Here is an 11,619-nt window from a genome sequence, read left to right on the forward strand (position 1 = left end):
TCTTCTTTTGTGAAAATCCAAGATCCTACCAAATTTGAGGAGAGTTAAGAGGGCTGTAAAACCACGACTGTTGTCTATTTTGCCTTCAGGCCTTCTCCTCGTCCCCTTGCTGGCTGTAAATTCCCCTATTTCCTCCTGGTCTCTGCCTCTGCGCGCACCCTGCCATGGCAGGAAGAAGGCTGTAGGATCCCATAATTCCTCTAGGTGGTGGTGCTGCCTCACACACAAGGTTCCCAGAACCACCAGCCCTTTCCTGGGACCTCAATGAAACCGCTCAGGAGTAGGGAAAATCGGAGGGAACCTCCATCATCAGGGACACCCTCCACCCTGCTCACCCTTCTCTGGAAAATCCTCTGTGCTTTGTCAGGACTATCAGGGACCACTGGAGTGAGGCTGGCCCCCAAGCCTGTATTCTCATCTTGCCTCTTCTGGAGAGCAATGAGTGTGAAGAACACAGAGAGAGCTGGGGCCTTCTTTCATTCACTCTTTAATGCTTCCCTGTACTTGTTCTTCGAATCTTGATATTCATTTTAGCACTTAATATTTGATGACACTCACTCCTGACTATGAATTGAGGGAGAGGAGGAGAGTCACACACATGCATTCTGGTGCCACCGCCTCCGGGGCAGCCCTGGGTACTGTATGCTGCTGCCTCAGGCAGAGTTCAGATTCTCCTGTGCTTTTGGAAAGTGATTGCACCTGCTTCCCCTCCTGGAGTTGACCATCATCTACATGGTCTTTCTAGCCAGAAACAATGTATTATCTTCACTTCCTCCTCCTCCTCTGCTTTTATCTCTTACATCTGTCACCAAAAACTGTCCATTTACCCTGCATAAATGTCACAAGTCCACCCCTCCCCCTGTTATGCGTGTCTTCACTGCCTTTTATTTCCCTAGGGGAGCAAATATGAAAACTGAAAAGAGTTAAAAGGTTGATATAAACGAGGGAAGGGGGCACCTGGGTGGCTCGGTGATTAAGCATCTGCCTTCAGCTCAGGTCATGATCCCAGGGTCCTGGGATGAAGCCCCGCATCGCATCGACCTCCCTGCTCAGTTGGGGGCCAGCTTCTCCCTCTCCTGCTGCCTGCAGCTAGCTCTACTCTTGTTGGCGCTATCTTTATTTAAAGATAAACATCTTTAAAAAATAAATAAATAAATGAGGGAAGAAGGCCAGTGTGTGAGGCAAGAGGGATGGGGTGGAGACTGTGGTGAACTAGAAAGAATATCGGTGGAACCTGAGCCACTGCTTCTCAGCCCCAGCCATGTGCTGCTGTGGGGAGGCACACCCATGGGTGGCAAGTTTTTATTTTTTTATTTTTATTTTTACTTTTATTTTTTTTGCAAGTTTTTAAAAGCCAGAAATCTGTTGCTGTTTTTAATGTGAACTGTACAAAGTTAATATTGGCAACTTATTTTTTAAATAACATGTTTTAAACAATGAGTAGACCACCACAAGGGGCAAACAACACACCGGCGGTCTGAATTTAGCATGCAGCAGCTGATTTTTGACCACTGGTTTGAACCATCGTCCTAGCTACGATTATTGATGTGGTTTCTTCTCTGGTCTCCAGCCTCTACCGTCTCTCACTTCCATGCACTTTGCTCACAGCCTGCAGAGCATTTCCCCAGTCAAGTCACACCAGCTCCTCCCACTGCTTGACATCAACCTTGCCACGGTCCCCCAGATTACCCAGGAGACCAAGTCCAGACAGTTGAGGCAGGCCATCAGACTCCTCTGTCACTGCCTCTAGGCCCGCTCCACTCCCCACTGTGCTCTCCTCTGGCACACATCACTCCTTTGTCACAAGCCAAGACGTCCCCGGGCACCTCTCTTCAACCCCTTGTAATGTCTATCCCTGTGTGTCTCCTGCACTAGATTGTGAGGGATGGTCATTGACCCAGGTGACCACCTCTTATCTGTCTGTGCTTATGTGGGGCACCTACCGCTCAGAAGGTAGCTGGTAAATATTTCTTTTTTTTTATAAATTAAAATATGAATGAATGGGGGTGCCTGGTGGCTCAGTTAAGTGTCTGTCTGCCTTCGGCTCAGGTCTTGGGATCGAGCCCCTGCTTCTGTCTCTCACACTCCCCCTGCTTGTGTTCTCTCTCTGTCGAAAAAATAAATACAATCTTTTTTTAAAAAAATAAAAATTTAAAAAATGAATGAATGATGATTGTTAGCCAAGTAAGGTAAAACTGTCTTAAAGGATGTTTATTTCCTGCCCCCTTTATATATAACTAAGACTTGAGCATCCTTTTGACAAAGACAGTTTTCTTCTTTCCCCCCACTGGTCTCTAGCCCCCAGGATGCAGGGGTGTTGAAGACAAGTGGTCTGGGAGCCAGGACACGCTGGCCTTCTGTCCCGGCAGTTCTTATGGGCAGGTCTCTGGGGTCTCCGGGCCTTCCTTAATCCGCTTTCTCTTGGGCTTTGTTTTGTGAGGAAGTTTCCTTAGAGAACCTGAAAAGGGAAGGTGAAAGAGTCCTGATAACATCACAAATCGTAAGAGAATCTCAGCTTGTGACATTTAGGGGGTGTGGTAGGGAAAGAAAGGAAGAGCAACAAAATGTTATCTTCACTTGCAACATAGTCCCTTCCTCTTTACTCACAGGAACCCTGCGGCGTAGGAAGATGGTATCACTCCCATTTACAGATGAGGGATCTCACCTAAGCACAGAGTCCACCCAGCCCAAAGCCCTAGGCAAGTTGGGGCACAGTCAGGACTAGACCACATTTCTTGACTCTGAGTCCTCCCCACACCCAGCTCAGATTTCATGCCCTACTTCCCAGGACATGCATCTGGAAAGTGCTAGCAGTAGCGAGGACAATGTGATGTTTATATATTCTTGTTTTTACTTATCAATATTATCTTATTTTCTATGCTATGCTTATGTTTTTAGGAACAAAATGTTATTTTAAGAATTACATAAAAACCCATCCAAGGCTTTTTCCTATTATTCCCCATCCTGCACTTCTGCAACCTGCTCTTCCATTCACCTCCAGGCCCAGACTGTATGCTCATCACCCCTCACCTCTGTACACACCTTTCCTCTTTCCCTCCCTCCCCCCTTCTTCTCCTTTTCCTTTCCCTTTCTTTTTTATCTTTGATCTTCTAAAATTTTAAAAAGATTTATTTATTTGAGAGAAAGAGACAGAGAGAGAGAGAGCGAGAGAGCATGAGCGGGGTGGGGGGGGTTAGGAGGGAGAGGGATGGGGGAGAGGAAGGGGGGAGAGGAGGAGCAGAGGGAGAGGGAGAAGCAGACTCCCAATTGAGCAGGGACCCTAACATGGAGCCACCCAGGAAACCCTTTACCCTTTATTTAAAGCCTGTCCCAGAGTAACCTCCTTTAACCAGCCTGTCCTACCCTTTGCCCTATGGCCTCGGATTGCTCCTTTGTAAAAGGGAGTAGTAATACCCATCTCCTGTGAATGCTGTAGGGGTTAGGGTTAGGTAAATAAAGAGATACCAAGCACCTGGTATGGGGATAGGCTGGCCCCAAAGCCCAAAGCTCACTTTCTTTATCTGATTCATGAATGACTTGGCCTGGGGTGTCTGAGTGGTTCAGTCAGTTAACCATCTGCCTTCAGCTCAGGTCATGATCCCAGGGTCCTGGGATGGAGCCCTGCATCAGGCTCTCTGCTCAATGGGGCGTCTGTTTCTCCCTCTGCCCCTCCCCCCTCACTCATGATTTCTGTCTCTCTCAAATAAATGAATAAATAAAATCTTTTTTAAAAAGGATGGACTGGCTTTCATCCCATTGTATATTTTGCTTCCTCAATTTAAACTGTAGGCAGCAGGGCCAAGGGCCCTCACAGAGCCCAGAGAGGGTTCTGGGCCTCAGTAATTGTCTGACTCACGCCCACTGCCCCTGCCCTGTTCTCACTCCTGCTATTACACTCGGGGTAGCTGTGACCGGTGGCAGAGGCCCAGAGAGCTGCTGACCTGCATCAGTCCAGCCAGCCTCTCAGAGGAACACCTAGGGCCAATTTAGGACCACATTTTAAGATTCTAGGCCAGTTTGCCTTCACTTCCTCCCCCAGTAGCTAAGCAAGAACAGCTAGCTAACTGTAGTCCCAGAAGCCAGATCCAGAAGAGTGAGGAGTACGTGGCTCCAATATCAGTGCACAGGAGGGGACTTCATAGGTTCCAGTTTTGGCTGGGACCCCTCCCCGAAGAATCTCTGTCCCCTAACCCCACAGCCTCTATCCAGAGGGCCAAGCAGTGCAGTCATGGCAGAGACCAAGGCTGCTGGGAAGGCCATGCCCAGGCCATCTGACTTTCTCCGCACTGTGGAAATGAACCGCTCCCTTAGCCCATATCCCACCTGACACTGAGAGTGGGCATCCTGCCACTGCTGGGACAATTCCTGAGAATCCCCACTCTTGGCTGCTAGAAATGGTCTCTGCTTCCAGTCCTACAGGAAAGTACCTTCAGTTAAGTTGAATCCTTAACTGAAAAAGGCAGGATCCAAAATGGTATGTATGGAGACCTCGGGAGGGAAATCCTACAGAATGCTGAAAGAAACTCTGAACTCTTAACAGTTGTGGCCTTTGAGTGGTGGATGACTTTTCCTGTCTCCTGGTTTATGCTTATCTATACATTGCAAACTTTTTATGATAAGCATACCTGCAGGGAGGGGGACAAAAAAAAAAGAGAAAACAAAGTGCAGAGGGGGAAGGAGAAATAGAGAGGGAAATGCAGGGTAAAGATGGAAAGGGGAGCTCATCTGGCTGCACCACAGCAAGGCCCCTCCTCCAGGTGCACCCCCAACTTAAGGGCATTACCTTTCCTGACCCCGGTCAGGGATGTGAGCTCCCCCAACAGAGAGGCTTCTCCGTGGGGAGCCTGCATCTTGGACAGCCTCTCCTTCATGCCGCTGATGTTACTGTGCAGCCCCCAGGCACTGCAGAGCTTGGGCAGGTTGTCTTCCTGGTCTGCCAGCAAGGAGCTCTCCGGGGCGTCCAAGGGGCAGACCGCCACCTGCAACGGGCCCATAACGTTGAGGAGAGTGTGGAGGAGAGACAGCTCCACCTTCCAGAGGCCCAGCCCTGCCCTTGTTAGGAAATTACTGTGGTTGGCTGTGCCTCACCCCTGCCTAGCCAGCGGAAGGAACCAGTCACAGATGGGGGAAGAGAAAGGACCGTGGGGGACATGCAGGCCAGGCTGCCAACTGTGTCTTCTTGGGTGGTTCCTTACTTTGATATATGTCCCCCATCTCTTTTTAAAGTTATATATAGGGCCTTTCTTATTTGATTCAAGTTTTTATTTAAATTCGATTTAGTTAACATAGTGTAATATTGGTTTCAGGTGTAGAATTTAGTGATTCATCACTTACATACAACACCCAGTGCTCATAACAATACCTTAATACCTGACACCCATCTAACCCAGCCCCTGCTCACCTCCCCTCCAGCAACTCTCGGTTGCTATACTTGTCTATAGCTCCATAGTTAAGAGTTCTCCATAATTAAGAGTCCCTTATGGTTTGCTTCCCTCTTTTTTTCCCCTTCTCCTATTTTCATCTGTTTTCTTAAATTCTATGTGAGTGAAATCATGATATTTGTCTTTCTCTGACTTATTTTGTTTAGCATAATATACTTTAGCTCCAACCACGTCATTGCAAATGGCAAGATTTCATTATTTTTGATGGCTGAGATTGTGAGATAGATAGATATACATCATCAGTCAATGGACACTTGGGCTCTTTCCATAATTTAGCTATTGTTGATAATGCTGCTGTAAACATCGGGGTGCAGGTACCCCTTTGAATCACTGTTTGTATCATTTGGGTAAATACCCAGTAGTGCAATTGATGGGTTGTAGGGTAGCTCTATTTTTAACTTTTTTGAGGAAACTCTAAACTGTTTTCCAGAGTAGCTGCACCAGTTTGCATTCCCTTAACAGTGTTAAGAGGGTTCCCCTTTCTCCACATTCTCACCAACACCTCTTTTTTCCTGTGTTGTTAATTTTAGCCATTCTGACAGGTGTGAAGTGCCATCTTATTGTAATTTTGTATTTCCCTGATGTTGAGTGATGTTGAGCATCTTTTCATGTGTCTGTTGGCCTAGAGTTATGGTGTCTCATGTGCTTGTTTGTAATGAAACAATGGTATTTGTTTCAAAGTCCTTGGCAGGGGCACCTGGGTGGTTCAATGGTTGAACATCTGCCTTTGGCTTAGGTCATGATCCTGGGATCCTGGGATTGAGTCCTGCATCAGGCTTCCCTAGGGAGCCTGCTTTTCCCTCTGCCTGTGTCTCTGCCTCTCTCTGTGTGTCTCATGAATGAATAAGTAAAATCTTTAATAATAAAAAAAAAGTCCTTGGCAAAATTAAAATTGAGAGCCTAAAAATATTTTTTGAAATTTTCCTGGCCAGTGAAATCGAGAAATCACTAAAATGACACCTCATATTCAGAAGATTCACTGAAATGATCCATCCATTCATGTTCAGAGGAAAAAACAGAGACCCAGAGCGGGGAAGGCTTTGGTTAAAGCTGCACAGCTAGAGTGGGGTGCCGTAGTTAGAGCAGGGCTTTCCTCTGAGCCAGATTACATTTGAACCCAGATCTTCCCTCCATTTGCTATGTGGTCTGGGTCATGTTACTTTAACTCTCTGCGTTTGACATCTTCATTTACACACTGTGGACACTAATTCTAATTACCATGTTGGGTTACTTTTGAAGGAGGGAACATAAAGTGCCTGGCACATATAAACTGTTACCTATGATTATTATTTTGAACTAGTGATCCTCAAAGTGTGCTCTGTGAACCCATGGGGGCCCCTGACATATTTTTACCTCACTGACCCCCTGAAACGTGGGGTCTATTCAAAGTGCAAGAGAGAAACCAATGGATTCTAATGTAACCCAGTGTGAAGAGGTCATTGATAAAATCTGAGAAAGCTATATACTTTATATATGATTTCAACTGTATGACATTCTGGAAAAGGCAAAAACACTGAGACAGTAAAAAGATCAATGGTTGCCAGGAGTTTGAAGGGAAAGAGTGGAGGGGTGAATACGTGGAGCAAAGGGTTTTTAAGGCAGTGAAACTATTCTGTATAATATTGTAATGGTGGATATGTGTCATTATGCATTTGTCAAAACCTATAAGGGGCACCTGGGTGCCTCAGTTAAGTGTCTGCCTTTGGCTCAGGTCATGATCTCAGGGTCCTGGAATGGGGCCTACATCAGGCTCCTGGCTCATCAGGGAGCCTGCTCCTCCCTCTCTTCCCCACTCGTGCTCTCTCTTGCTATCTATCTCTATCAAATAAATAAATAAAATCTTTAAAAAAAAGTATAGAATGTACAACACAAAGAGTGGGCACTAATGTAAACTATGAACTTTAATAATGTGAACTTTTATAATGTGTCAGTACTGGCTCACTGATGTAATAAATGTGCCTCTCTAATGTAAGTGCTAATAATGGGAGCAGGAGGGGATATTAGATGCGAAATCTCTGTACTTTCTACCCATATTTTCTGTAAACCTGAAACTAAAAATATTTATATATTTTAAAATTCATTGATTTGGTTTCATTTATTTATTCATGAGAGACAGAGAGAGAGAGAGGCAGAAACATAGGCAGAGGGAAAAGCAGGCTCCCTGCAAGAAGCCCCATGTGGGGGATCCCTGGGTGGCGCAGCGGTTTGGTGCCTGCCTTTGGCCCAGGGCGCGATCCTGGAGACCCGGGATCGAATCCCATGTCAGGCTCCCGGTGCATGGAGCCTGCTTCTCCCTCTGCCTGTGTCTCTGCCTCTCTCTCTCTCTCTCTCTCTCTCTCTGTGACTATCATAAATAAATAAAAATTAAAAAAAAAAGAAGCCCCATGTGGGACTTGATCTCAAGACCCCAGGATCACGCACTGAGCGTGAAAGCAGACGCTCAACCACTGAGCCACCTGTGTCTTCCTCATTGATTTGGTTTCAGATTCCACGTTGCTACTAAGTAGCTGCCACTTGCTGAGTTTTGGTATCAAGGAAAAATATCCACGACTATCTGACAAAGCTAATAGAATTCTCCTCTCATCTCTAAATATACATCTATCTGTACAGGCTGGGTTTTTTACAATCAAACCACTGATCTTAAGAGATTGCAGAAACGATTATTTTTTACTAAGACACTGAAGAAGTTTGCGAAAATGTGAAACAGTTCTACTCTTCTCGCTCACTAAATTTTGTTTTGGAAAATATAGATATTTCTTGTAAAAATGATCTATGTTAAAATGCAATGGGCTCCTTGTTTTTATTCTTAAATGGATTAGTAAGTACATATTTGAATTTTTTCTTTAGTTTCAATTTCAATTAGGGCAAATATCAATAGATAAAACCAACATAAAGGCTTTTGGGCTTTTGGGGCTTCTCGATAGCTTTTAAGAGGGTGACCATGACTTGAGACCAGAATGTTTGAGAGTGACTGTTTTTGAACAAAGCCAGGCCAGGCTCTGTTGATAGTCGTTGGAGCCTTCCCCAAGCTGGCTGTGCCCTTCTGCCCCGACTCTGCCATCCCCACCCATAGCTCCTCGGGAATGTCCCTGCACCTGTTACCATCAGGGTGTGGGTGTAGAGAGTGAATATGTATCAAGAACATGAAGCTAAGCCTCTGCCCTCTTCAGCCCCATTTGATCCCCTGCAGGGGTAAAGATAGAGGTAGTGGGGTCTTCCTGAGGCAGTGTGGAAATGAGCAGAGGGATGCTGGCGGTATCAGAGGGCCCCCTCAGCCCCAGGCCTCCCCCCATAATCCAAGAACACACCAGCCAACCCTCAGCTGGGCCCGGGAGGAGCTTTCCTGAGCGCCTCACCAGGAGCTTGGCCGTCTGGTTGCTCTTGGTGTACTTGTAGAGCCTGCGAAGCTGTTTTGCCTCCAATTCTGAGAAGAGAGAAACAAATCGCCAGAGCATCCTGCAGGGGAGAAACCACGGCTAAGGGAGGCAGAACACAGCCCCCTTTGCCCTTCAGTATTTGTCTTGTATTCAGGACCCACCCAGGGAGAAATGGGTCACATGCTGCTTCCTTGGATTTGGTTGGACACATGGAGAAATGGAGATTTGCTAAACCTTGAATATCCCATCCTGGTGATGGACACCCACACCACACAGCAGTTGTTCCATCAGAGGTTATTCTCCACAGGGTCAGGAGAGTTCTTTGTCCACTGTGTATGCAAGCTGCCATGAATCAGCACTGCCCTGAATAACTAAAGGACTGTTCTCTCCACCCCCTTTTCACCATGCTCACTCCAGGATCCTGACTCTTTCACATAAAGATGAAGGACTCAGAGATTTTGACTGAGGTGTGTCCTTGAATGGAAGGGCGTGCGTGGGGCATGACCCAGGAAGGGGTATAGTGGGAAGAGCAAGGAGGCCGCCCTACTTCCTCCAGTGCTTGATTTCCCAGGTTCGGCAGTAGTGCTGCAGAAAGGTGTTGATGTGGTCCCCTAGGACCACCAGGCTCTGCTTCATGTACTTTAGCTTCTTCTTCTGGGGAAGATCCTTGGGCAGGTGCAACTTTCGCAGGAACTTCTTCAGTGGCCTTAGATATTCTTTACACTGAGGAAGCAACAAATGAAGTGAGGGACTATAGGAGAGAAGAAGAGGCAGATGGGGAGTCCCAGGTAACCAGCAGCCCTTCTGGGCCAGGAAGTGTTAAGTGAGTTAGGTAAGGAGGCTCTAGTCAAGGTCTTACCCCACTTCCTTCCCCAAAGCACAACAAGTGGACAGTAAACTATGGGTGTGAGGCCTTCCAATTTCTGTCTCTGGGGGAGGGACACGGAGGAGAGACAGAGTCCCTTACTCACAATTTTGAAGGTGTCCTGGCCCAGGCCCTTGGCATGGCGTACAAGTGAGTCTCCAGTGCGGTTGGTGCTGGAGCTCTTCTCTAAGAGGTGTACATCTGTCACCTGGGAGGAGGCAGGGGGCAGTGGTCAGTCGGGGGTGGGGGCTTAAGTGAGTGCTCCTGAGGGGCAGTGCTAGGCAACCAGTGGTCCAAATTCCAGCCAAAGCCCTTCTCCCTTTTCTCTAGGACCTCTTCCTTGGTCCAGCCCTGAGGCAAACAAGCCCTTCACAAAGAAACCCATTCCTGAAGATCCCTGCTTAGAAAACCTAGAATGCCCTACCCATTTCTTTTATAATAATTATAGCACAATATAGTAGCTAATTTTGCAAAGCACTTGATAAACATGAACTCATTTTATTCTCCCACAAATTCTTTTTTTTTTTTAAAGGTTTTTATTTATTTATTCATAGAGACACAGAGAGAGAGAGGCGCAGACACACACAGGCAGAGGGAGAAGCAAGCTCCATGCAGAGAGCCCATGTGGGACTCGATCCTGGGTCTCCAGGATCACGCCCTGGGCTGCAGGCTGCGCTAAACCGCTGAGCCACTGGGGCTGCCCCTCCCACAAATTCTGCAAAGTGAGATATCCTTATTCCTGGTTACAGATAAGAACCCTTTGAGGCACCAAGAGATTTAGGGAACTCCTTGAGGGGAATGAGCAGGGAGTCATTTACTCCTTCATTCAGCAAACATTTAGTGAGTGCCCAAGTCCCAGGCCTGCCTTTAACCTCTAGCATCAAGCCATGGTAATGGGCACTCAGAAAAGCACATGACAGTGATGGTAATGAGAAAAAGCTGACAGCAAAAGTGGGGCCAGAAAAAAACTAAAAATTAAGGAAGACAAAGTGACTGTGAAATAATACTTGCAGAGCACAGGATTAGACTGACACAGGTAGGATTTGCACCTGACCTTTCAAAAGCCTCTCAGAAAAATAAGCATTAATTCCCTCTTGCCTGTGTTCAGGGGGAACAAGAAAGATCCAGGCCCAGATCGCTCTGGAGGTGGAGACCAGGGAAAGGGAGAGAGGTCAACGGAGAGAGTACGGAAGTTCGACTGCTCCAGGCCCCAGAGAGAGGAGGCACTCTGGCGGATCGACTCCACCAATACACCACTCACACCACACAACCATGCACGCAGACCCTAAGGCAAGTGTACACACTCATGTGCAGACACATATGAGCACTTTTGTCTCCATAACCAAAACAATCATTTTGCCAGGAATCTAGGTCTTTGATAAATATGTTTGAATGAGTTAACATCCTCTTGTTCTTTCTGTCTCGTGCTGACTCGTGTATATCACAGTCTTTCCATCTTCTTCCCTGAGTTTCATGTTCTCTGCTTTCCAAGACCAGCCCCCCACCAAGGACTCCCCTTTCTTCTCTCCCTCCTATCCTTAGCCCTACTTCACCTTTAGTGGCTTGTCCCCTTCAGCCCCTTGCCCACAGGAGGCCTCCATCTCAACAGGTGCACTGGTGGACTCCAGAATGGCACTCCTGTTCCCTCAGGCTTCTGACCTACTGCTTCTGTGACCTGAGTGTCTCCGGGAGTGGGCAGGTTGGCTCCAGAACTCAGAGCAAAACCATGGCAACTGCCAACACAGAGCCTGGTTCCCCTCCCCCTCCCCAACCCTCATTCTCAGGGGTGGCCACCAGCCAACTCCGGTGGGGGGTGGGGGGTGGGGGGTGGGGAGGTGGGAGTTGGCACCCCCTCTCCCAGGAGAACTGTCAGAGGCCCGTGGTGGTGAACCCTGGTAAGGCCTTTGAAATAAGTTTCCTGCGAGTGCATCATCCA

At 47.3% G+C, this 11,619-nt stretch overlaps 1 protein-coding gene across 1 annotated transcript; it reads right to left on the reverse strand.

Annotated features, from left to right (window-relative positions):
* Positions 1-2,185: 2,185 nt before the first annotated feature.
* Positions 2,186-11,284, reverse strand: CHCT1 (CHD1 helical C-terminal domain containing 1). The gene is made up of 6 exons (XM_025996245.2): positions 11,237-11,284; positions 9,790-9,891; positions 9,366-9,541; positions 8,798-8,897; positions 4,784-4,979; positions 2,186-2,458 (listed from the first exon to the last, which is right to left on the reverse strand). The coding sequence occupies exons 1-6, from the start codon at positions 11,282-11,284 to the stop codon at positions 2,373-2,375; spliced, it is 708 nt and encodes a 235-aa protein (XP_025852030.1). The 3' UTR covers positions 2,186-2,372.
* Positions 11,285-11,619: the final 335 nt, after the last annotated feature.

The sequence above is a fragment of the Vulpes vulpes genome, chromosome 2, assembly GCF_048418805.1.
Source record: "Vulpes vulpes isolate BD-2025 chromosome 2, VulVul3, whole genome shotgun sequence".
NCBI lineage: Eukaryota > Metazoa > Chordata > Mammalia > Carnivora > Canidae > Vulpes > Vulpes vulpes.

Bases quoted from the DNA above. Each gene is read 5' to 3' on its own strand.
- CHCT1 (XM_025996245.2), bottom strand. From the start codon at position 11,284: ATGGAGGCCTCCTGTGGGCAAGGGGCTGAAGGGGACAAGCCACTAAAG. The intron at 9,892-11,236 runs GTGAAGTAGGGC...GCCTCCTCCCAG, and splicing joins AAGGGGACAAGCCACTAAAG to GTGACAGATGTACACCTCTT. The intron at 9,542-9,789 runs GTGAGTAAGGGA...TTGCTTCCTCAG, and splicing joins GCCAGGACACCTTCAAAATT to TGTAAAGAATATCTAAGGCC.